At 45.7% G+C, this 27,543-nt stretch overlaps 1 protein-coding gene across 1 annotated transcript in view; it reads left to right on the top strand.

The window, feature by feature from the left end:
• The first annotated feature begins 7,293 nt into the window (after positions 1 to 7,293).
• Positions 7,294 to 27,543, top strand: part of DNER (delta/notch like EGF repeat containing) — a 493,185-nt gene continuing 472,935 nt past the window's right edge. The window contains exon 1 of the mRNA XM_063915606.1: positions 7,294 to 7,611. Within this exon, the coding sequence (XP_063771676.1) occupies positions 7,309 to 7,611 (303 nt within the window). The 5' untranslated portion in view covers positions 7,294 to 7,308. The remainder of the gene's footprint in view (positions 7,612 to 27,543) is intronic.

Genomic DNA, 27,543 nt, shown 5'->3' with positions numbered 1-27,543 from the left:
TGGTGCAGGGAGACTATGTGTAAAATGTGCACTATTTGGATTAAATATGTAATGTGTTTTGATGGCTTTTCCATGCGTTCACAAACTCTACCGTAAATACTCATACCACGCGCTAATGCGCAGGACCGCGGGAGCGACCATACGCAAATTGCGAATATGTGCACACACGGCAGAACAAGTACGCGCACGGAGGCCATCTGTGTGTAGTTTGTACGTGATGTGTGTACTGCAATATTTTTCGACTTTGACATCTGAAAACACGGGTAATGACCATTTCCACTGCACAATTACCCAGGTCATTACTCATTACCGTGCTACTGTGTTACCGTGTTCAACCCAGGTATCTACCCAGGTAGGATTCCAGGGTCACTCAACCCGTGTTGAGCCATTTCCACTTTCTAAAAACCTGTGTTGATGCGTGCCCCCGTGCAAAAACACGGGTAAATTTAGCTAGTGGAAAAGGGGTCTTAGCTGATGGGGGTGGTACATTCTGGGATCTCCCTTCAAGGATCTATAGTAAGATGCAACATGATAATTAAAGAAATGTCTTTCTTTTGTCACAATTAATCTCTTATCTAAGTTTAAACTATGGCTTCAATATTGAATACCGTAACTCAGCTGTAACAATTGTGTTTAGTACACTTTGATAATTGATCTACACCATGACTTCATTGTGATATCAAAAATGTATATTATTGGATGTACACTTGATTCATAGTGTCTGAAGTCACCAGTAGTCACAATCTGGAAATGTGTAAGATCTGAAGGTGTTTGAGAAGAGAGCCCATTTACAGGGTTACAATGGGGGTCATTCCGAGTTGTTTGCTCGTTGCCGATTTTCGCAACGGATCGATTAAGGCGAAAATGCGCATGCGCATGGTACGCAGGGCGCATGTAGATTTACTCACGTCCGAATGAAGAATTTTCATCGTTGAAGTGTTCAGAGTGTGATTGACAGGAAGTGGGTGTTTCTGGGCGATAACTGACCGTTTTCTGGGAGTGTGCGGAAAAACGCAGGCGTGCTAGGATAAAACGCGGGAGTGTCTGGAGAAACGGGGGAGTGGCTGGCCGAACGCAGGGCGTGTTTATGACATCAAAACAGGAACGAAACGGGCTGAGCTGATCGCAGTGTAGGAGTAAGTCTCAAGCTACTCAGAAACTGCTAAGAATTTTCTATTCGCAATTCTGCTACTCTTTCATTCGCAATTCTGCTAAGCTAAGATACGGCCTAGCGTGTGCAATGCTGCTAAAATCTGCTAGCGAGCGAACAACTCGGAATGACCCCCAATGTACAGTAGCTTCTCAATGAAGGCCTTGAGGATGGAATCATTATTGGTGTTAACGCTCTCATTTACAGGTTTCCCAGTATAGAGGGAACGTCTGTTTTAGAATACATTAATCCTTGCAGAGGAAATATTAGGGCCTTTGTTACTTTTATTATAGATAAATGACATCACCGAGCAAAAGCAAGAAATATAGATGGACATTGGAATCCAATGGTCAGCAATTATTGATGTTCCTGATCCAATGGAAATGCTTTTTCCATTAAACACCAGGTCTGCTGGAGTTGCTGCCATCAGATGCTTCTTTCTGATGACCATTTCTATTCAGTTGCAAACACCCAGAGGACAGCTCATTTGTGATGCTCCAGCTTTTTCTAGATAGTTGAATGCTTTGGATGCAATGGCAACTAGTCATCACATTGCATGATGTAATGTTGGAAGAGAAGCCACCATTCGATGCCCTGCTTCTGATGTCCATCCCTAGCAAGGCAGCATTTGTATCTCCATTTATTACACCAAGCAATGCACTATTACCATTTAGCATCCGTGTAATTATGTGTCTCACTACATCAGGCATTCCCAACCTTTTAGAGATATCCAGGCTTGAATTATTTTGATTTAACCATCTGTGTTGAAGTATCATTGCTGTATGGGTAACACACTCTCCCTGACTGTGTGGTGATGAGAGATATATTGGTGCTAAGTAAATAAAGCATGTTATTGTAAGCATTAATATTCTCCCCATGCTTTTCCTCCTTGTATCCAAAAATATACTGGTAGGTTAATTGGCTCCTGACAAAAAATTAAAAGTGTGTACATGTGTTTAGCGCAGACTAGATTGGCCAAGTGGTTCTTCTTATTTGCCATCTAATTCTAAATTTCAAATTCTAACATTGGGCTAGATTTTACATAATCCCTTATTAATATAGAGCCAACATATTCCAGAGCACTTTACAATTGGGAACAAAACCGTAATAAAACAAGATTGGGTAATAACAAACAGAGAATATAGTATCCTGCTGGCAAGCAGCAGCATAAGCTGTGGAGTAACTCCTGAAGGCAATGGAAGCATTAGTCTCTGAGCGCCATTTGTCATGAAGGCACAGAAACGAGGGGTGTGCAGTAAGTTTACGGATGCAAAAAAGACTATATTTACAAAGTGAACATTATGTTTTCAAAATATTCACCAAAGTAGTCTATGTAAAGTTGCATGCGCTCAAACTACTTGGTGAAGCAGCTGAACCAGACGAACAAGTATGTCTTCTACATGCTGAATTGAAGGTCTCCTCTGCAGCTTCCGGTGACTCAAAACGAATCCCATGCATCTTGCACTTGATTTGTGGGAACTTGAAGAAGTTACAGGGCGCCAGGTCTGGACTGTACGGCTGATGACCAAGCCCCTGAATGCATTCATGGGCCAGAAAATCCACCTCTTTCCTGGACTTGTGGGCAAGTGCATTGTTGTGATGAAGAAGGGCACCACGAGTGAGTGTTTGGATGGCACTGGAAAATAGCTTTCAGCACTTGCAGCAGGCATTGGTTGGCGTACCAGTCTTCAGTGACGGTGCACTCCTGCACAAGTGGTATGGTAGCTACATGACCAGTCTTAGCCGCAAAAACAGCCATCATCTACTTGGCCATGCTGCGCTCATGTCAGAACCTCTGTGATGGCGCATCTCCAACTGGGATCCACTGTTACAACTGTTGTTTGGGCTTAGAGTCGAAATTGAAGATCCAGCATTCATTGCTACTAATGTTCTCCCAGGCAGACTATGAGTAACCACCATCAAACCTGGCCAGCATGTTGCGGAACTAAGTCACCCAAGACTCCTTCTGCTCTTGAGTCAGCTGATGGGGCACCCAGTGTACAGAAACATTGCTCAGGCCAAGATTTTCGTGGAGTATAAAGCAGATCCAGATGAGATGCCTATCTCCTTCTCTAACTAGGCCATGGCCACCCTGGCACCCAACTCAACTATGGCCTGCATGGCAGCAACGATGTCTTCGGTGATGGCAGACAGGTCGGCCGCAGCACTCTTTGTGTTCCAGGGACTGTCTCCCGCACCAAAATTCTACAAACCACTCAAACACAGTGGTACAGGACAGTGTTTCCTCCTCAAAAGCAGCTCATAGTTGGTCAAAAGTCTCCTGCTGTTTCAGACCACTCTTGTAGTCGTAGAAGATCATGGCTCTCCAGTGGCCTCTGCTTAGCTCCATAACGAGTTTGTGAAGGAAGTGAACATGCTGACTTCTCCTGTGTGCAGTGCTGCTTATATATGGGTCTGTGCTGTGACATTTCACAAGAACTTTAGTCAGAGATTACAGTTCACAACCAGATAGACTGTGTCTACTCTCCCTATGCACTGCACATCTGGAAATTTTATTGCACACCCCTCGTAAATGCATCTAAAACCACTGCCTGTGCCCTGTTGATCACTGTGGTTATAGATGGATCTATCCGTGGGGTTAGGCAGCCACTGTAGCTTGACGGCAGCAGAGCCGCAGTCATTGGCATGTCTACCTTATAATAGGGGCAGGGTGTGAGGTCAAAATGGGCTCCTGGGGACCAGGGGGGCCCGCACAACACACTCTGCAACAGCATAATTATACTTACCCTTTTGGAGTCCCACAGTGGCCGCTGGTGACATAAATCACAGTGAAAATGGTGCGGTAGCCATTTTCCCAGTGATTTGTGAATGAACAGTTGATTTGTTTCTGGGAATTAGGCTCAGGTGCCTTTTTTCTGGAGAACATGGGCATGTGCAGTAGACTTGCACAAGGCCAGAGTCTACAGTGTTGTGGTCGCTGACAGAGAAGAGGGGCCCACAAGGAGTCTGCACACAGGCCCCTTCCTGCCTTATCCGCCCCTGGCCACAGTAAAGGACCTTGTTGGAGGACCCACCGTCGAAGAAGATACAGTGGAACATGTCTCAATGACCCTGGAGTTCCTCATAGGTTAGCCCAGTGGCGTCAGAAGGCGGGTGCAGGGTGTGTGGCCCGCACCCGGGTGTCACCCTTGGAAGCGGTGACACCAAAGTGCCGGCTCTTCTGCAGTGACAGGAGCCGAGTGCTGCAGTGTGATAATCTCCTGTAGCACTCGGCTCCTGTCACAGATAAGAGCCAGCACTGCACGTTGCACAGTCTCCGGGGGCAGCCAGCATCTTCGGGGAAGCTGGACACACCCCTGGAGAGAAGGAGAGGAGATCTGCAAGGCCATGCCCCTTTTCAGGCGCCTGCGGCTCCGGCAGGCTAAGCAGGGTGTGTGTGTGTATGTGTGATACAACAGAGGGGGTCATTCCGAGTTGTTCGCTCACAAGCTGCTTTTAGCAGCTTTGCACACGCTAAGCCGCCGCCTACTGGGAGTGAATCTTAGCTTATCAAAATTGCGAACGAAAGATTAGCAGAATTGCGAATAGACACTTCTTAGCAGTTTCTGAGTAGCTCCAGACTTACTCGGCATCTGCGATCAGTTCAGTGCTTGTCGTTCCTGGTTTGACGTCACAAACACACCCAGCGTTCGCCCAGACACTCCTCCGTTTCTCCAGCCACTCCCGCGTTTTTCCCAGAAACGGTAGCGTTTTTTCCCACACACCCATAAAACGGCCTGTTTCCGCCCAGAAACACCCACTTCCTGTCAATCACATTACAATCACCAGAACGAAGAAAAAACCTCGTAATGCCGTGAGTAAAATACCTAACTGCATAGCAAATTTACTTGGCGCAGTCGCACTGCGGACATTGCGCATGCGCATTAGAGACTAATCACTCCATTGCGAGAAAAAAATAACGAGCGAACAACTCGGAATGACCCCCAGAGTGCGCACTGGGTGTCACCACACCCGGGGACGCCTCTGGGTTAGCCTGTCCCAGGATAGCTACAGATGGCAAGCCTGACCCTATATCCTTATAACTGACCTTATTACTTATTACAAGTCCACATGTGCACATACTGTAGCACCATCAAGATTCACTTCTCTTTATATAAATACCATCCCACAGCAGTCCACATTAAAAACTGTGGGGGCTGCAAGAACTAGCCAGGTGAATGAAAAAATGGAGAAATGCACTTTTCAAACTGAATACCCCCTATGAACTGGTTTAGGGGGTCATTTTCGAGTTGATCACTCGCTAGCAACTTTTTGCAGTGCTGCGATCAGATAGTCGCCGCCTGTGGGGGAGTGTATTTTCACTTTGCAAGTGTGCGAACGCTGTTGCAGCCGACGGCACAAAAAAGTTTTTTGCTGTTTCTGAGTAGCTCAGCCGCTGCGATCACTTCAGTCTTTTTGGTCCCGGAATTGACGTCAGTCACCCGCCCTGCAAACACTTGGACACGCCTGCGTTTTTGCAAACATTGCCAGAAAACGATCAGTTGACACCCACAAATGCCCTCTTTCTGTCAATCTCCTTGCGATCGACTGTGCGAATGGATTCTTCGTTAAATCCATCGCCCAGCACCGATCCTCTTTGTACCCGTACGACGCGCCTCTGCATTGCGGTGCATACGCATGCTCAGTTTTGCTGAGATATAACCTGATCGCAGCACTGACAAAAGTTGCTAGCGAACGATCAACTCGGAATAACCCCCTTAGTATGAAATACCTACAGTCAAAATCCTGACAAGGGGGGTAATTCAGATCTGATAGTAGATTTGCTAAATTTAGCACATCTACGATCAGTTACTCTGACATGCGGGGGGACGCCCAGCACAGGGCTAGTCCACCCCGCATGTCAGCCCCCCCGCACAGGTACAAAAGCATTGCACGGCGGCGATGCTGTTGTACCTGCCAGGGCAGCTCCTACGTTCTGGCAGGGAGCTACTGGCCGTGTCCCGGGTCGCAGCGGCTGCGTGTGACCTCACGCAGCCGCCGTGACCCACCCCCCCAATGGTCCGGACACACCTCTGTTGTCCGGATTGCGCCCCGCTAACAGCGTTCTAACGCCGTTGGCATGCCCCCTCCCGCCCTGCAACTGCCTCTGCCTGTCAATCAGGCCGAGGCGATCGCAACCAATCTCACTGGGCTCCCGGGGTGCGTACGCGCAGTGCGGCAGCTGCGCGTGTGCATGCCACACAGTAATTCAGACTGCAATCGCAGTCTGAATTAACCCCAAGGTCAAAATACCAACAAAGTCAGAAAACCAATATTTAAAATGTTGACAGGTCAAAAAGATGACATGAGTTTTTCATTGTTTTTTTGTGTGTGTATGTCGACATAGGTCGACATGGACACCGTATAAGTGTACTGCGTCCCCTCACTGCGCTCGACATTCTTCAGGCGCGGTGCCTCGCGACACTATTATATTCCCCCTCCAGGTCCACTGGGATGGTAAAGTATGAACAAGTCAGTTTCAATAAAAAATCATTAAAAATTCATGTCGAATTTTTAACCTCTCGACATTTTAAATGTTGGTATTTTAAATGTTGGTATGTGACCATGTTGGGATTTTGACCTTGTTGGTATTTTGATCGTTGGTCAATGGTTGTCAGTATTTTGATCGTCGGGATTTTGCTTGTAGGTAAATTGACTGTATCCCCTATAAACAACATAAAAAACAATTCTCCAGCTAAAGTACTGGAGAAAAGTCTTTGTTTCATTTATTAAATAGATCCCCTAGGAATAGTCTATGTGGCTAAGTGCTAATTGATCCAGGCAGATTGCAGCAGGTCTTCATTGGCTATATATGCTATAGCATCCAGTCACACAGGTTATATAACCATAACAACATCATGATCATCATCATCATCATCATCATCATGATCATCATCATAGAATTAGAAAACTGAGCTCTTTTTAGCAACATTATGGGATAAGTCTCTCCCATTCACAATTTCTCCATCACTGTGATCTAATGACTAATCTCATTACTTGTCTGCTCAGCTTCCCCTCCTCTTTTGAACGCTGGGAACAGAGAAATCCTATGGTAGCACAACTCTCCATATTGTACTGCCCCATATACATGCCCCCACCCTGCTGTTGCCCTTTCCCCGCCCCTCTTCGCTCTCCATCCTGTCAGTCACGGAGTTGTTATGGTAACAGGACCCGGCAGCTCAGTGATCGCAGCAGCAGCAGCAGCATCCAGAGCCGGCGGCAGTAGCAGCAGCAGCAGCAGCAGCAGCAGCGGGTACCAGGAGCTGAGGCTGAGATCCATAGCAGCAAGCACTGACTGCACACTCCATCACCACACGCCGGCCTCCCTGATGCCTCTGCTGCCGGGGTCTCCCGGTTCTCTCCCCGCTCTCTGCCTCCTGCTCCTCGCCGGTCTCCTAGTCTCAGGCGACCTCCCCGGGGAACCGTGCGGAGGCGAGTCGTGCGACAGCGGCGACACACAGGTAGGGCACCCAGGCACACGCACGCTATACACTCATCCACGATAGATAGATAGATAGATAGATAGATAGATAGATAGATAGATAGATAGATAGATAGATATCACACACGTTCATATTGATAGAGTAATATACCTGTGCAGTGCATTATTGTGGTATTCATGTCATGCTGTAACACATACATATACAGCTGTCATATATCTGCAGATTACATGGGGAAACAATCAGTGTGGGCTTGTAGTGTTTTATTTTGTTTCATTTTGCTTTATTTTGTTTATTTTGTTCCATTGTGTTATTTTGTTTGATATATATATATATATATATATATATATATATATATATATATATAATATAAATGCTCAAATATATACAGACACACAGATATATCCAGACACGACTGCCATGCCGTCTCCAATTCTACACGGGAACAGAGGAGAGGTGTGCACACCATCCCTCACCTTTGTGTCTTTGTGTGCTGTATAGCAGTTTGTAACACTGAGGGGACTTTGTATGTGGTCTATACACAAATGTACAATGCATTCATTATTACAGAAGGGATTATCCTCTTTGTTGCTTTATTTGTATCTATATTCTATATTTTCATCTTCAGTGAGAATGTTTGACATACTGATGCAATTACAGTATATACTCTCATACTGTACCTGTTATATTGTGGTACTGTGCATCCCCAGCCAGCAGTCATAATCATTGTGCATATTCAGTAATGTGTTGGTCGCCCTGTATAATTCTTTGGATTTTTGCTATTGAGCACCATTGGTACAAAATGAGAGAGAGTCGCAATAACAGTTATTTCCTCACGTGGGCAGATGTGTAAGTAAATGGCTTAGTCAGATGCCTATGAATAAACTGATGCTAAACATTGATGCAAAAACAACATGGGTCTCGTGTCATTGTAGACTTTTTAATGTTTGGTCCTGAAGTTTTTAAAAAGCAAATATCTGACACTTTTGGATATAGATTATTGTAAATGTTATCTTTATACCGGATCTATTGATGTAATATGGCAATTAAGTCCAAGGGTTTGTGAGCACAGTTGTCCTTTATCTCCACAGGCCATACAGCTCTGGGATGGCTCTATGGTGTTAGCTGACTGGTGTGTACTACATATTGGCCCCTTCATGGTGTGTCAAGCTGCAAATTGATGTAAGGGTTGCAATCATGCCAATCCCATGTTATCAGCCCATATGCCAGCAGTGGAATAACGTCCTAGACACCACTTGCAAGAAGTAAATTAGTTAGGCTGTACACAGGGACGGATCTAGACTTTTCTTTAGGGGAAGGGGGGGGGGGGGGTTACTCTTTAATCTTGACTCCTCCCTCTACAGTCCCAACTCCTCCCATCTGCAATCCTAACTCCTCCTCTCTCAATTCTGACTGAACTTTTTGAGTGAGACTGAGATAGAGCTTTGTGAGTGTTCTATGTACATGTGACTGTGCTATGGGGTAATTGTATTTATTAGCCCTAGTACCCACACACCAGCAGTTGAGGGGCAAATGCTCTGTAACTCTTGCTCTCCTCTCTCCTCTGTGCTGCTGTGGTATAAGCTGCAGCACATCGTTCTGCCTCAGGCGCTCCCCGGAGAGCTCTCTTCTGCTCAAAAGTGGGTGTGGCTATGACTGTGTTAGGGGTGGCGGTCGCCCCCTTCGCCCCCCCCTAGATCCGGCCCTGGCTCTACAGTATGTTGGTGCAGCCCAAATAATGTGTGACTTCACTAAGACTCAATCTCGTTTTCCCAAAATGTGCACCAGCAGTGCATTATATGTCCAGATGCACCTATTGGTCTGCTACCTGGATCTCATAATGGTCGCCCAATTCCCATCCTTGGACCGGCACGTAAAAAGGGGGCTGTGCGTACACTTGCAGGTTTGTCAGAACACCTGATAATGTGTATGGTGGAAATCTTAACACCTGTGTCAGCTGTGAGAAGAAGCTAAAGTGTGCGCCCACGCAGACACAACATTCTTTGCCCACAAACCAGCGTAAATTCAGTACATGGTCTCAACAACAGTCATATGATATAGATATATATATATATATATATATATATATATATAAAAACAGCATTTGCGTTGCCCTTTAGCTCTCTCGTAAAAGATCAATACTCACACTTATGGGATTGTGGTACTGGGAATCATATGATCAAGGCCCTGGGCAGCAGCTTCACTTACTAACATTAGCAATTCCATAACCTAGAGAATTGTAATTGGTTTGGATTAATATTTTATTATTATTATTATTATTTAGGAAGTACAAATGTGTCCTCATACAATGTTGCTCAAGTGGCAGTAAATAGACTCTCCCGGGGTGCCAGGATGACTTGGTTGTGCGTCTTTCTCGCTCAAAATGTGCATCTTAATCGCATAAACAAATCAAGTGGAAGTGAAAAAACAACTTTGCTAAATGACACTGATGAATTTGGTGTACGACATTGTGAGTCCAAATCTGTATACGAAGCGCTACCATGCAGTGGGTGCTGCTTTTTATCACGACAAGTTCTGTTGTGCTTCAACTGTGATTTTTTTACATATTTTAAACTAATTTTATGCTTAAAGTCGTAACCGAGCATCTCTAGTACACTATGAGGGGTGTTAAGCTGCATCTGAGTTGCAAATAAGACACAACCTTTAAAGGAAAGTACTTACACTTCAAAGAGTGTTTCATACTGGGATGCCTCGTGCCATGTGGCGTATAGACGCTAGGTTAATGAAAACACATCTGTCTTGGATAGACCTATTGATTCTGCGCTGACATTTTCTTCTGTTTCTAACTAGATCGCTCACAAGTTTTTTAGTAAATTCTGTAATAACGTTTGAATTAATAAACAGTACTGTAGAATAGAACACTGACCCTCACGTGCTTTTCCTTCCCTTACTTAGACTATCTTCTTTTCCCTACTCCTTGGTTTCGGCCAGCCTGATGCTTATTGCAGTGTAATGTCTGCCGATACAACAATATTTATATACCTTGTACTTGTTCTACTACATTATCTTGTACTATAAGTCGCTGTTTTTCTTGTTTTGCTCCTTTGTGTTCTTTGTTAGGCGCCGTGGAACCTTTGTGGCGCCATATAAATAAAGGCTAATAATAATAAATATAATCAAAAGCAAGATGGATAGCAACAAGAGACAGGAGAGGAAATATAAAGTAAAGGGGCGATTCTAGCTACTGTATGAACGATTTTAGCTTAACGATTTTCCTTGGAGCTCCCGGAGTCCAGAACCAACATTATTGACTATACACACTGAATGATTTTGGCTATGAAATATTTAGGCTATGAACGATTTTGGCTATACAGTAGGCTGGAATGTCAAGGGGGTGGGTGGGTCTTCTGGAGGGGATAATCATTATCGTTGGATTATATCGTTAGTACAATACACACACAAACAAACAATATGCACTATCTAAGCCAAAATAGACTGTGCATGCACAGCCTATTTTTTCCAGTAATGATGATATGCGGGAGCGTGCATCGTTCATCATTGGTTCTATTCACACTGTACGCTATGCACTAGCTTTTCTATCGATATATACTATATAGTCCATATTGTTAGCTAGAATCGTACCGTGTGCATGCGGCATTAAGCAGTACAATAATATAAGACAAAGGTGTACGTAGTAGAGGTAGGAGGACACCTGTTATAAATATGGGAGAGTGGGTAGAAGGGTTAGATGTTCCGGATAATAAAGAAACCATACTCCATCTGGTCAGAGGGATAGAATTTGCATCAGATCTCAGTTTCCTTTTTTTGGGTAATCTCTTTTTATTAAAACATATTCATCTACACAGTCAGCAAATAAATTGCACGCATAGCTGAGAATAAGGACAATAACTATTACAGTGTAACTGAGGACTCAAGTTGTAAAATAAACCATAGAAAACTTAGCTTGCAATACACTACAGATATTTATATACAAGACGTGATGGAACTAAAAAACAAACAAAAAACAAGCGTTGCACAGTGACTGATATGAAGATGCACTGCTTCAAACACCCTCATCTTCTAAATGTTCCTAACCATAATGGAGAGAATGAAAGCTGCAGTCACAGCCCATGTCCTAAGAATCAACTGTGTAGCATCGTAAAACGCTATAAAATGTGAAATAAGTGTAAAATACAGGGGTGTGAAACGCGTTGTGAGCATACACCCTTCAAATTTTATTTTAACTCTGCACCAAAAGGAGGTAAGGAACAAAAAAAATACAAGACTAAAGGTAATCAAAAGATATAAGACATCTATAAAATAATAATACATAAGCGGCCTTAGACTAAAAAGAATAATCAAAAAGAAACTGGATGATAAAACATAAGTGAAAAATATGTTGTTTAAGGAACTGTACCCAAAAAGTGTAAAATCTAAATGACATGACTATATATTTAGGGATGGATAATATATGAATCAGCCAATAGGACCTGATAGGCCTTAAATCAGAGATGGGACAGGTACTTAGGAATAACCTACTGTTCAACAAATCATTAGAGCATCGGTACCTAGAAAGATGTAAATCTGTAATGATAGGACGGTGCATGCATGGATAAATAGTGCACGCATCAGATAACTGAGCCTGGTTGGCCATAAAACAGAAATAAAACAGACACTTACACTATACTTGTCTACTTTTGAAAAAGCATTTCAGGGAGAATGTGAAAGGAAGACATATCAGCGCTGAGGTGTACTGCTACATCGGAGAGGCGTGTCATAACAATGACTTACATCCAAATGTAAATGATCCCCAGAATTAGTAAGATCTACTTGTTGAAGAAAAGACACTAATGTTTTTCAGCATTTGTTTGTGTATTGTGTTTTACAAGAGGTTCCATATACTGTAAGTGGCCACGCTCCCAAAGATGGCTGAGGACGCTCATGAACACCGTGGCTGTGCGGACTTGACTTTGGTGCATAAAAGGGGTCTCCAGACCTGAAATCTGATGCAAAGGTCTTTCAGAAGCATTAATGTTGCTATAAGCTGCACAAAGGACAATTCTCAGGAGAAAAACACAATTAAGGCATTTTTTGTAATGGGGGTCTGGAGCCATGTAAAATGTGGACATGCTAGGTGCCTGCCCACCAGAAGTCGAGTTTCCATATTTCAACATCTCTGGAGTTGGGAGATAATTTTAGGGAGAGGTGGATGAGCTGAGCTTTTTCCAGTACTGGGCTAATGCAGCTTTAGTTCTGATGAGGATATGACCTATCACATATTTATCTGCCACTTGACTCAGATATTGTCATTTTGGGAAGAGGGTGTAGTCTCACATCGGTAACTGATTTATTAAGTCAAAGCCCTCTAAACAGATTTTTTTACATTTTTGTACAGCTCCATAATACATACAAAAGGGTCCGAACATCATCACAGTCTCTCCAGTAAAATTTAGAGCCAGTAGACAAGATCTTAAACAGTTGATCTAGTTTGAGATACGTTTACATTTCTCAGTGACTGAAACACTAACACAGAACATTGTATAATGATTTCAAAAGATTTTAACCCATTCCTCATCTGTCAAAGACAAGAGTAATATACCCTTGGAAAAAAGTGGACTATTGCTTGCATTTTTTTTTCTTCAAAATTGAATATTTATTGAATATGCAAAAAACATAAACATGGGGTACAGAAATAAAAAAAGGTGGGGGTACAAGGCAGAACAGTGGGGGAGGTGTCAATCAGGCAGTGGCAGAGGGGTACCATGGCGACATCGCAAGGCCCGTTCAGAAGGGAGCTTGTGCAGTTGCAGATTCACGATAATTCGAAGTCTGCATGCTGCATCCATTCTGCATCCATCTCTGAATCAGGCCCATAGACAAGAAGCAGAGAACTGTAGTAGTTCAAACATTGGGTTGAGGTTTTGGGGTCTCATTCCTTAGGGGAGGGCACCGACAGGTGCCACAGGTACCATTTCACAAGGGGAGAGGAGGGGCCAAAGAGTATGGGGCCTCTTGAGTCTCTGTCTCGTAGTGGAAATGGGCTTTGGTGGTTACCTTGATGAAAGGGAGGGAGGGGTGGAGGCCTTCAAATGTTAAGCAGTGGCAGATATGAGACTATGGCCGAAGATGTAGCAATCAGATTTGGGGGCTGCAAGGGGGTACCAATACATTAAGGCTAGGGCAGGCTCAGTGGTGAGGGTGTACACATGATCTTTAATGAGGGTAAACAGTTCTACACAAAAAGAGTGCAGCACAGGACAGTCCCAAAAGATGTACATGATTGTTCCCTCCATTTGGCAGAGGTGCCAACATACAGTAGTTTAGAACACGTGGGCCATATCATATGGAGTTTAGTAGGGTTTAAGTATAGTCTATTGAAGAGCTTAATGTGCATTTCAGTGTAATTAGTGCACCTTGATAGGAAAAAGGCAATAAAGATGAATAGATTCCCACTGTCTGAGGCTAAAATTACAATGGAGGTCGATTTCCATTGTAGCTGGTCAGGGGATATAACTAAAAGCCAGGAGAGGCGATGAAGCGATACCAGTTGGATGTGGCTCCATGAGAAAAAGTAGTAGACTTATCTGGCTAACACCTGAGGTGGGGAAGTGTGAAAAACAGCAGGAGTAGTATTGGTTGTCAGATTTCAGTGCCTAAACTGGAGGTAGTAAAATAAGGCCGTGGGCCCTAACCAAAATTTAGCGCAGAGATCTGAGAAAGGGAGAATGGAGGAGGTGTGGTAGCATCAAATCAAGAGCTTTAAAAGACATATTTCTTGTAGGGAGGGCATTAAGAGATGCCAGGCTTTCTCTGTCTAAAGATGGAAGTGGGAGACTCCCAAGGAAGGAGGATATTGAGTCTACAGACGGCTGGGGGAGGGAGGTCATCCTTTAGGTTGTACAATTTGGAGTAATATTCCAAGTTAGCAATATCTAAGGGGTTGAGGCATTTTGTGCCAGCAGAGTTATGGAGACAGCTTGGTGGCCTCAGAGCTTTCGAATAAGAAGACGAAAGGCTTTGTTACCAATAGTTTAGAACTTATAACGGAGGCGGGCAAGGGCAAATTGTCCTCTTCCATCATAAGTTCTATACTGTTGGTGCTCATTTTGTTGGTGCTCTTTTCCATCATATGTTCTTACAGTTGGTGCTCTTTTCTGGATATAAGTGCCTCGGAGCACTTCAATATACAGCAGTATGTAAGAACCAAGGTGTCATTGGGGAAATTAGTCTTGATGTGTAGTGTAAGGGAATCAGTAAGGGCTTGTAGCATCTCAGGGTCGCTCTGAGAGGCGAGGTGGAGGAAAATAATGTCCTGTGTCCCAAACCCACAACATAGGGGCATGGCCAGTCCAGGTAATGGGAAGAATTTAAATCTTCTTGGTGCACTAGAGCTATGTTTGGCAAGGCTGGAATCCTGTCAGTCTTATCCCCATATTACCCTACTGCTTCTAAACATTAATCATGTTCCTAAAATGCCAGCACTATTTCAGCAATAACCACAACAGTACAAAGCTTTGCCTACCTCAGAATATAAGAATCTGCAGAACATATATGATGATATGGTGACATACAGTATAGTGATATAGCAATTCCAATACTTCAATTCATTTTGACAAGGTTTCGTGCATACATAATACATACAACATTGAGCAATAAAGGCAGGCTAACTATATTTATACATGTTTTCTGGGTGTTATGTGGCTGTTTAGCAGTGAATACATTAAATATATTGTCGTGTATCAGGAGTTTGCTGACCTTGATGATTGTCTGTAGAATACATGCGGCAATGGTTATATCTATTTATAGCTCAATAGAGCACTTGCTTTAGGAATAGCTGCCCAGAACAGTTTGGTTTCAGTCTCAGATGTACTAGATGAAAGACGCTAGTCTCAGGCAGATCTAACATCGGCAGTTTGAGAGTAGAACCCAGTGCACTTCACCCAGAAATGTGGGATATTGCTGTCTTATATTTGTGTCAGTGTAGTACATATTGAAAGACTTGGTTGTAGCTTGTCTTTTAAGAGAACTCCATTGAGGCCTTGTGAAGAAGGCTAACAAGCGTGGTTATTATTTGCCTGCCTGCTGTTGATATAAAGTGTCTTTACCAGGGACAACGACAGTATCAGTTGTCTCTATGGTATCTTGCACACGCGGCTATTGCTGGCCATGGTCTGATATTAACGCTTCTTTTCCCTGTGCCTGTATGCTGATGGTTGGAATGTGCCATCGCTCAGTCAGTCCTAATTGTCTCTCTCCATCATGTCCTTATTTTCCAGCCTCTTTATTGTATTAATGTAATCACCTCCTCTCACTGGTTTTCTGGTACATCTACTGTTCACCACCACCCACCTTTAATCCTTGAATCTATTACCCGCACTGTGCTTTGTTGATCTCTCCAGTTTTTACCCCCATTGTGTACAATTATTTCTAATCTACAGACTTTTTACATGTCTGATTTAGCCTGAGCCATTCTGTGGTCTTGCAGCCAAGTTATTGGGAACATGCCTCTGGGATAACACTGGCTTCCAGTAAAATGATAGTCTCGATGCCCAGTATTGTGGTTCAGTACACAAAATTGCTGCCACAACTGTGTAGATGTGTGCTATGCTTTCACCATACATTGCCTTCAGGATCTCTGGAGATCCCACACTTACTGCTGGGAAAGGCGGAGGCTTATACGTTTGATTTTGTTTTTTCCCCCTTTGATATGTCTGCCAGATTAATTGCACATGAGTTATTTTTAATTGCAATCTAATGGAAATGGCAATTTAACTAAAGTCAGACAGAAGCCAGAATATTACACGTCTCTTTGGAATAAGTGTTTTGGGGCTGTCTCTGATTAGTTGTGACAGTGCAGCAGAGTGAAGAGATGTAATTTCCCACCTGTTTTGTGAAAATCTCTCAGCTAACACAATAAGGATTATTTTAAGCACAGAAGCTATGTTTCCTGATTTATAGACACCAAACAGATATTTTAATCATGGAATATATAAATGTCATGTGACATATGTGACTATTTTTTACAGCAGATATTTGAATTAATATGTGATGGTTGCTGAACTGAGCATGTATGTGTGATTGTCTTTAAAAGTGGCACAATTATTGGTAACATTACCCAGTTAGGGTTATTGTATGACGTGGAACAGATGATTGGTTGTGCAGCTCTGATCTCACATCACCAACAAACAGTATACAGTATCTATACCTAGGGCCAGTATATTATGCAATCAGTGCTAGTATGCCCCAGTGACAGTATATAGCATGCCACCAGTGCTAGTATGCAGTATGTGCCCTAGTGCCAGTATACAGTATGGCATCAGTACTAATATGCAGTATGTACCCCAGTGCCAGTATACAGTATATCGTAAGGCTAGTATACAGTATTTGTTCCCAGTGCCAGTATATAACATGCAATCAGTGCTAGTATGCAGTATATGCCCCAGTGCCAGTATATAGCATGCCATCAGTGCTAGTATGCAGTATGTGCCCCAGTGCCAGTATACAGTATATTGTCAGGCTAGTATACAGTATTTGTACCCAGTGCCAGTGTATAGCATCCCATCAGTGCTAGTATGCAGTTTGTTCCCCAGTGCCAGTATACAGTATAGTGTCAATGCTAGTATACAGTATCTTTACCCAGTGCCAGCATACAGCATCCCGTCAGTGCTAGTATACAGTATCTGTTCCCAGTGTCGGTATACAGCCTGACGTCAGTGCTAGTATGCAGTATGTGCCCCAGTGCCAGTAAACAGCATCCCGTCAGTGCTAGTATACAGTATTTGTACCCAGTGCCAGTAAACAGCTTGGCGCCAATGCTAGTATTCTGTATGTGCCCCAGTGCCTGTATACAGCATGCCGTCAGTGCTAGAATACAGTATCTGTACCCGGTGCCAGTGTATGGCATGTCATCAGTGCTAGTATACAGTATCTGTACTCAGTGCCAGTGTACAGCATGTCATCAGTGCTACTATACAGTATCTGTACCCAGTGCCAGTATACAGCATGTAGCTGCCTCTCCGTCTTCTTCCTCCATCTTTACTTAGTTATTTAAAGTGTTGCAGGTACCAGGAACCAGGGCCGGCAACAGAAATCTAGGGGCCCGGTACACTGATATCTCGGTGCCCCCCCCCCCCCCCCTCCCACACACACAGAGTACAGTAAATGCGAAATGCTTCCAAGATGGCCACATAACAGGCCAAATGCGTTCTGATGAAGATGATGGCTCAGCGACCATGTCTGATTTGCTGAGTGTGTTTAAGACACAGCTAAATATGCATTCTACAGTATTACCAGCTTTACAATGTTCTGAATACTGATTAAAAAAAGGGCAGATGCAATGCATGCACATGTATCCATGATGTGTGCCCTGCCCGCAGCCCGCCCAAAACAAACTCCGGCTGGAGAGCCGAGCCGGCCTGCACTGCACACACATAACTTACCAGCAACACACAGCCGCTAGCGTCGCTAATCTACCAGGCACAGCCTCCGAGTGACCAGTGACGTCCCCGCCGCAACAAGCTTCCAGCAGTCCCGCTCCTGCTTGCCCACTCACAGTCCTCACAGCAGAGACAGGGCGGGAGGGGATGACTCGGAGAGGAGGGAAGGTCCGGAAGCAGCATCGTGTGTGACTAGTGCAACGTTATTGCACTGCACACAGGGACTGGCTGATGGCTGGGCTGGGGGCACTGAGGGGTGACCACAGGGCACAGCGGAGGGGGGGGGCTGAAAGAAAAAAAAGGTAGTTACTGATTACACAACACAGCGGGCGGCTGGCGTGATGCAGCAATTTATATGATTATTTTAATCTATGACATCCTGTCGCTGCTGCAGCTGGACCTTGGGGCCCCTCACAACATCAAGGCCCGGGATAGGTGTCCCCCTTGCACCCCCCTATCGCTGGGCCTGCCAGCTGCCCATGCTGTGCTCATTTCTGGTCTGCCTCCTAACTCTCCCTACAGCAGACCCTCCTTTATCCACATGTACTATACTCCCTGTGGCCACTGGGGGTAGGAAGGAGTCTGTAAACCATGCTTACCTACCATCCCGGAATGGCCGAGAGGCTCACGAAAATCAGGTGGTGCTCCCAACCACCAGGAAGTTGGCAAGTCTCCTGGCTGGCAGCCGAGCCCCCGCTCCCCCTGGGGAAACACTCAAGTATCTCGCGCAGCGGGGGTGCCGATGACGCGATTCGTTCTTAAGGATGAATTCTTAACTGCAACATATTTTGCCATGTTTACCACTAAAGAGGTATTTAAATAAAAAAAAATTCTTATTTAAAATATAAAAAAATTGTACATACAAATAGGAAATATTCAATATAATTGAATATTTCCCTCCCCAGCAACACAAATAGCAGTAACCCCGTTCCATACACTTCAGGTCAATGAACAATTAGCTGCTGAGATAAACTAAATAGCTCACAGAGCAAAAGGGAGCTTGTTTATTGACTAGTTTTTTACAACAGCCATCCTAACAACTCATATACCTCAACTGCTGTTAGGTAGGAACAGTCACCATAGTCCAGAAGACAAACAATATTACCAATAAAAATATTAATAATATAAAAAAGGTAGAGTAAAATGTTTTGATAATTAAAATGAAAAAATTTAGTAAGTCCATAGTATAAAATCATAAACCGGAACAATAAACTAGAGAAGTTGCGGCAGTTATAGTTATAATTTGCAGTGGAAATTAGTGTTACCCAGAGGTGCCAAGTACTGGTGACGTCGTCTTAAGGTGGGTACACACTGATAGATATATCTGCCGATCAATTGATCGGCCGATATATCTATGGACAGATCGGGCAGTGTGTTGAGCATACACACTGGGGGTCATTCCGAGTTGTTCGCTCGCAAGCTGCTTTTAGCAGCTTTGCACACGCTAAGCCGCCGCCTACTGGGAGTGAATCTTAGCTTATCAAAATTGCGAACGAAAGATTAGCAAAATAGCGAATAGACACTTCTTAGCAGTTTCTGAGTAGCTCCACACTTACTCGGCATCTGCGATCAGTTCAGTGCTTGTCGTTCCTGGTTTGACGTCACAAACACACCCAGCGTTCGCCCAGACACTCCTCCGTTTCTCCAGCCACTCCCGCGTTTTTCCCAGAAACGGTAGCGTTTTTTCGCACACACCCATAAAACGGCCTGTTTCCGCCCAGAAACACCCACTTCCTGTCAATCACATTACGATCACCAGAACGAAGAAAAAACCTCGTAATGCCGTGAGTAAAATACCTAACTGCATAGCAAATTTACTTGGCGCAGTCGCACTGCGGACATTGCGCATGCGCATTAGCGACTAATCGCTCCGTTGCGAGAAAAAAATACAGAGCGAACAACTCGGAATGACCCCCACTGCCCGATCCGTCGGGGACTGACGTCATGAACTGGGCGGGCGTGTGTTTCAGCTGTCAATCACCGCCGGCCGCCGCAGCATGTGTACGGGTGGTCGGCCGACCGCCCGTACACACACAGCGACACGCCAATATATCGGTAGATATATTGGCCGTCGGCTGTGCTGCGGGGCCGAAGCGATATGTCTGTGAACGACGGAGTTCACAGACATATCGCCTGTACACAGTGACCGACGGACCTGCGATATATCGCCCAATGTGTACGCACCTTTACAGTTCTGCGTTTGCTTGTTATCCAGCAAAATGCATTCTACACTATATCTTACACAGGGGTGAAGCAAAGGCAGAGCGAGTGGAGTGTCAGCTCCAGGCACCAGTGGGTACTGAAGGCATCGCAAAGGACTAGCTGTACAAAGTGTTAGAGTGGGCTGGAAAGGGTCAAAACTGTGTTCTGTAACCCTAAACCTGCACAGGTAACTGTTCCTAGACAGGGGCTGCCCGGCTGCCATGGCTCTGCGTTCTGCATACACAGTGCATACAGTGCAGAGTGACTCCTGAGTCCCCTCCACAACGTCACATGACACATCACTGTACGTGCATGCACAACACAGATACGGAGGCCCGGGAAGAATTCAAGAGAGCTGGGAAACGTGAGGTGAGCTTACAGGGGGGGCACTGTGCGCCATATTGGGAGAGGGGGGGGCCTTGGTGCATATTGGGGCGGGACTGTAAGCTGATAAGTGTTGTGGTTGGGGTAAAATAAGGGAGAGGTCTGGAAGGGAGAAAAGGATAAGGAGTAATCAGGATAGACATGGCGGGGATCCATGACTAATTCAAAACCCAAATGTGGTGTGAGGCGAACATACAGTGGAAAATTGTCATCTTTTCTAAAATTATTTTGCAAAAACAATAAAGAAAATGTAAATAAGTAACAGTGGGGAAAACTATCATTAATTCATAATACTGCAGTATTTTCACGATCATTAAAAAAATGTTGGGATCTCCAATGACCTCTTACATGATAAAGCGGAGTCCAGTCAGTAATTCCTCTGCATATTTATTTTATCAATCATCTATATTGCTAAGTGCCTGCGATATTGTAGTATACATTTACTTGTTTTAAATATATAATATTCATTCTCTGAATGTCATCCCACATTAGAATCTATCAGTTTGAATAGAACATTATGTTGTTGGAGATTGCATGTCATTACTAAGATGTATGGAGCTATAGGCAGTGCACGAAACAGACATTTAGAAGTGGCGGTACGCTATACCACCATATACAGACCTATTTCCACCACTGGCAGGCCTGCTGTTTCCATCTCCAAGATCAGACCCTTTCTCACTCTGGAGGCAGCTAAGACCACCACCGCTCACTCGTCATCTCCAGATTGGACTACTGTAACCTCCTCTTATCTAGACTACCTGCCACCCACCTCTGTCCACTCCAGTCCGACCTTCACACTGCTGTCCAATTCATCTTCCTCTCCAAATGTACTACGTCTGAATTCCTGTGTAAAAATAAAGCAGCCAGTGTTTTCCATGCACATAAACAATATAACCCACCCAAATCTAAATCTGTCTGCACATGTTACCAAGGGCGTAGCCACCATAGGTGCAGGGAGTGCAGCTGCTATGGGGCCCAGAGCTGAGAGGGGCCACCTTCCCTGTCAAAATTACGTGTTATATACATTTTTCACCATTGGGTGATACATAGGGGCCCTTACAAACTTTTACCTTGGGACATGCAATACAGTATCTCTAGGTGTGCCCCTAGACCTGATCATTGGAATGTGATATAAAATGAACTGGAGGGCATTATGTTACATATATGAACTTGGACACTGTAATGTTGCACAATATGAAGTGGAGGCACTGTTATATGGCATAATATGAAGTGGGGATACTGTTTGTATTAATGTGAATTGGGGGTACTGTGCTGCATGATGTGTACTGGCAGCTCTACAATGAGACATAATGTGAACCAGGGATGTACTATGGTTCATATAATAAACTAGAGCACTACTATGGGGCGTAGCATTAACTAAGGCACTACTATAGTTCAGAACGCTTGGTATTGGGATCCCAATGGTTGGTATGCCGGCTGTCAATATACTGACAGTGGCATCCCAAAGTTTAAAATACCGACATACACAAATTAACTAAGCTAACCCTGATACCTAACCCTAACCTACCTAAACCTAACTACCCCTTCTCCCCCGCAGCCTAACCCGCCCCGGTGGTGCCTATCCCTAACACACCCCGCAGCCTAACCCCAACTCCCCCCCCATGCAGTCCAACACTTACACTCTACCCACAGCCTAAACATATTCCTCCCCCCCCCCCGCAGCCTAACCTCAACCCCCCCTCACGCAGCCTAACCCTTACACTCTATCTGCAGCCTAAACATATCCCCCCCCCCCCCGCAGCCTAACCCCAACCCCCCCTCACGCAGCCTAACCCTTACACTCTACCCGCAGCCTAAACATATTCACCCCCCGCAGCCTAACTCCAACCCCCCCTCACGCAGCCTAACCCTTACACTCTACCCGCAACCTAAACATATTCCTTCTCCACCCCACAGCCTAACCTCAACCCCCCCTCACGCAGCCTAACCCTTACACTCTACCTGCAGCCTAAACATATTCCCCCCGGCAGCCTAACCCCAACCCCGCCTCACGCAGCCTAACCCTTACACTCTACCCGCAGCCTAAACATATTCACCCCCCGCAGCCTAACTCCAACCCCCCTCACGCAGTCCAACCCTTACACTCTACCCGCAGCCTAAACATATTCCCCCCCCCCTCGCAGCCTAACCTCAACCCCCCCTCACGCAGCCTAACCCTTACACTCTACCTGCAGCCTAAACATATCCCCCCCCCCCCCCCGCAGGCTGACCCCAACCCCCCCTCACGCAGCCTAACCCTTACACTCTACCCGCAGCCTTAACTTATTCATCCCCCCCATGGCCTACCTCTCCGGCGGTCCTTTTAACCATCATTCGTGAATCCGGCAGTCGGAATGCTGGTGCCGGGATAGTGATCAATATCGGGATCCCGGTGCCGGTATTCCGACTGCCGGGTTTCTGACCAGATCCCTTTCAGAAAATAAACTAGGGCATTATTATGGGTTATAACATGAACAACTGCTGTAGAGAGGTGACTCTCTAGAAGCATTAGGACAGGGGCCCCTTCAAAATGTTGCTATGGGGCCCACAAAGTTTTGGCTACACCCCTGCATGTTACATTTGCCCCACCTGCAGTGCAACATGGTTTCTCTTACGTCCTAGAGGATGCTGGGGACTCCGTAAGGACCATGGGGTATAGACGGGCTCCGCAGGAGATAGGGCACCTAAAAAGAACTTTGACTATGGGTGTGCACTGGCTCCTCCCTCTATGCCCCTCCTCCAGACCTCAGTTAGATCTTGTGCCCAGAGGAGAATGGGTGCACTGCAGAGAGCTCTCCAGAGTTTTCTGTGGAAAAATAATTTTGTTAGGTTTTTATTTTCAGGGAGTCCTGTTGGCAACAGGCTCCCTGCATCGTGGGACCGAGGAGAGAGAAGCAGAGCTGGCTTGTAAAGTTGGGTACTGCTTCTAGGCTACTGGACACCATTAGCTCCAGAGGGAGTCGGAACACAGGTCTCACCTGGGGTTCGTCCCGTAGCCGCGCCGCCACCGTCCTCCTCACAGATGCCGAAGATAGAAGCCGGGTGAGTATTGAGGAAAAGACTTCAGGCGGCAGAAGACATCAGATCTTCATGAGGTAAACGCGCAGCGGTAAGCTGCGCGCCATTGCTCCAAGTCACACACACAAAGCAGGCACTGAAGGGTGCAGGGCGCAGGGAGGGGCGCCCTGGGCAGCAATAAACCTCGTTTTGGCCATAAATAAGGTGGACTAGGCTGGGGGACAGTAAATCCGCGGACCCCCGCCATTTTATTAATATATGATGAAGGGACCGAAGCCCGCCGTCGGGTGGGCGGGGCTTGATCCTCAGCACTAACCAGCGCCATTTTCTCCACAGAGGCTGCATGAGAAAACGCTGGCTCCCTGTTCTCTCCCCTGCTGAGCTTCACAGGTTGAAAAAAGGAGGAGGGGGGCACTTTGGCGACGCAGTGAGTGGAGATTACGATTATAAACATATAAAAGCGCTATCTGGTTGTATATTCCAGTGTTTTTAAGCGCTGGGTGTGTGCTGGCATACTCTATCTCTCTGTCTCTCCTAAGGGCCTGGTTGGGGTTTTGTCCCCTTATAGGTAAATCCCTGTGTGTGTGGGGTGTCGGTACGTGTGTGTCGACATGTCTGAGGCGGAGGGCTTCTCCAAGGAGGAGGTGGAGCAAATGAGTGGTGTGTCCACGTCGATTGTGCCGACTCCTGATTGGATGGACATGTGGCATACGTTGCATGCAAGTGTGGCATCTTTACATAAAATGCTTGATAAGGCTGGTTTAGGGGGGACATCAGGCGGTCAATCCTCAGATTGGACCGACTCACAGGGCCCGTCGGGGTCTCAAAAGCGTCCCTTAACACAAGACACTACTACCGACACGGATTCTGATTCCAGTGTCGACTATGATGAAGTAAAATTGCACCCTAGGGTGACAAAAACTATTCAGTGTATGATTGTGGCAATAAGGGATGTGTTGCATATTGTGGATGAACCCTCAGTCCCCGACACAAGGGTACACATGTTTAAGGAAAAGAAACAGATTATTAATTTTCCCACATCTCATGAATTAAATGAGTTCTTTGGAAAAGCTTGGGAGACTCCGGATAAGAGACCGCAGATCCCCAAAAGAATTTTTATGGCATACCCTTTCCCTAAGAAGGACAGGGAGAGTTGGGAATTACCCCCCACTGTGGACAAGGCCCTGACGCGCTTATCCAAGAAAGTGGCGCTACCGTCTCCTAACACAGCGGCCCTTAAAGACCCAGCAGATCGCAGGCAAGAAACTACCTTAAAGGGTATTTATTCTCATACGGGTGCTGTGCTAAGACCGACGATTGCGTCGGCATGGGTGTGTAGCGCAATTGCAGCTTGGACAGATGAGCTGACAGATCAATTTGAAACTATGGATAAGGATACTATATTCCTAACTCTAGCCCATATAAAAGACGCAGCCTTATTTATGAGGGATGCTCAAAGGGACATTGGATTGCTAGCTTCTAGGGCCAATGCCATGGCTATCTCAGCGAGAAGATCCTTATGGACTCGCCAATGGACGGGTGATGCAGATTCCAAGAAACATATGGAAGTCCTACCCTATAAGGGGGATGTATTGTTTGGGGATGGGGCTGACGGACCTGGTTTCCACAACTACAGCAGGTAAATCAAATTTTTTACCATATATTCCCCAACAGCAAAAGAAAGTAACACCCTATAAGATGCAGTCCTTTCGGTCGCACAAGTCCAAAAGAGGTCGGGGATCCTCTTTCCTCGCCAGAGGTAAGGGCAGAGGCAAGAGAGCACCTGCTGCGGCAGGTGCCCAGGAACAAAAGTCCTCCCCGGCTGCTCCAAAACCCACAGCATGACGCTGGGGCTCCCCTGAGGGAGTCCGCACCGGTGGGGGCACGTCTTCGACTTTTCAGTCAGACCTGGGTCAGTTCGGACCTGAATCCCTGGGTGTTGGAAATAGTTTCCCAGGGTTACAAACTGGAATTCGAGGATGTGCCCCCGCGCCGATTTTTCAAATCGGCCCTACCAGCTTCCACATCGGAAAGGGATGTAGTGCTAGCTGCAATTCAAACGCTGTGTATACAGCAAGTGATAATCAAGGTTCCCCTGCACCAGCAGGGAAGAGGTTACTACTCAACCCTATTTGTGGTCCCGAAACCGGACGGTTCGGTCAGACCGATTTTGAATCTGAAATCCCTAAACCTGTACATAAAAAGATTCAAATTCAAAATGGAATCACTCAGAGCGATAATAGCCAACATGGAGGAGGGGGAGTTTATGGTGTCTCTGGACATAAAGGATGCGTACCTTCATGTCCCCATATATGCCCCCCATCAGGAATACCTGATATTCGCTGTACAGGATTGTCATTACCAATTTCAGACGTTGCCGCTTGGACTTTCCACGGCCCCGAGGATTTTCACCAAAATAATGGCGGAAATGATGGTGGTCCTGCGCAAGCATGGAGTCACAATTATCCCATAATTGGACGATCTCCTGATAAAAGCGAGATCAAGGGAGAAATTGCTGAGCAGTGTGGCGCTCTCTCTGAGAGTGCTCCAGCAACACGGTTGGATTCTAAATCTGCCAAAGTCACAGTTGATTCCGACAACTCGACTACCGTTCCTAGGTATGATACTGGTGTGACAAGAACACTGGGATAGTGTTTGAGGGCAGGTATATTTGTCCCAGGTTCTTGTCTTACATGTTTTAGAAAATGTTAACTTCTAGGAAAAATGCTTTTTGTTTTGTCTGAACCTTTTCAGTTTGCTGTAAAAGCTGGGTAAAGGCTCTGAGAGAGAGATAAGGCGAGTTCTAGACATTGGGCCCAGTTCGGGTCTTTGGCCTCACAGAGGGCTAATCAGGGTTTCAGCTGTGTAAGAGTGATATAGTGCTTCTAACCTGATTAGTATGGGCAGACTGCCTGGGAAGGCTGCAGGATCTGTGTGTGAGAGACACGCTTTCTGATGCAAGTAAGCTATACAGTATGTACTGAAGAACTCTGTGTTTTGTTTAGTGACAGTTAGGAACATCTTATGTTTAGTTAGTGCCGGACAGGCAAGGTATTTTTATTTTGGGGTTTGTTTTATTTTCTGTTTCAATAAAACTGGCCGGGGTCAGTTGTACCAGAAACTGGACTTGTGTTGTTCCTCAGCTGCTGCGTGCTGCCATATTCCCCAGGAAAAGGCACCTTGCACCCCTACAGTGTTACAACTTGGTGGAGAATGCGAGCAGGCCGTTCTGCGCATAAGTGAAAGCAGCAGCTTTGTGAGGCCTGCAGAAAACGGTGGTTTATGCAGATACAGCCCAGTGTGAAGTTACTGAGACTCACCCCTGAGGGTTTAATATATGTCCTGGGTGAAAGCAGCTGCAAAGCCGCCTGAAAAATCTGTTGACATGGAGGATCTGCTTAAAGCCTTGCTGCAACCTACAGCGGCTCAGCAGGAGGCCAACCGACAGCAGCAGGTGGCAATGGAGGAAAATAGGAGACAACAGCAGGTGGCAATGGAGGAAAATTGGAGACTACAGCAGGAGGCCAACAGACAGCAGCAGGTGGCAATGGAGGAAAATAAGAGACAACAGCAGGCAGTTGTTGATGAACTTTACAGGCAACAGCGTCAGGATAGAGAGGCCTTAGCAGAAGTGGTGCAGAGACTTGCAGCTCGGGTTGGAGATGTGGCCGTCAGTGCTCCAACCAGCTCTAGTTCTATACGAGCCAGTCACTTCCTGCAGAAAATGACAGAGGCTGATGATGTGGAGGCCTATCTGACCACGTTTGAAAGGACTGCCGAGCGTGAGAACTGGCCGAAAGCACAGTGGGCCAGTCTGCTGGCACCTTTCCTGTCAGGTGAGCCCCAAAAAGCTTACTTTGATTTAAGCCCTGCTGAGGCTCGGGACTATGATAAACTAAAGACTGAGATCCTGACCCGCCTGGGAGTCACGCTGTCAGTACGAGCACAACGG

This window comes from Pseudophryne corroboree, chromosome 4 (assembly GCF_028390025.1).
Source record: "Pseudophryne corroboree isolate aPseCor3 chromosome 4, aPseCor3.hap2, whole genome shotgun sequence".
Lineage (NCBI taxonomy): Eukaryota > Metazoa > Chordata > Amphibia > Anura > Myobatrachidae > Pseudophryne > Pseudophryne corroboree.
Note: the sequence above shows the minus strand (reverse complement) of the source record. Positions and strands in the feature narration are given on the sequence as shown.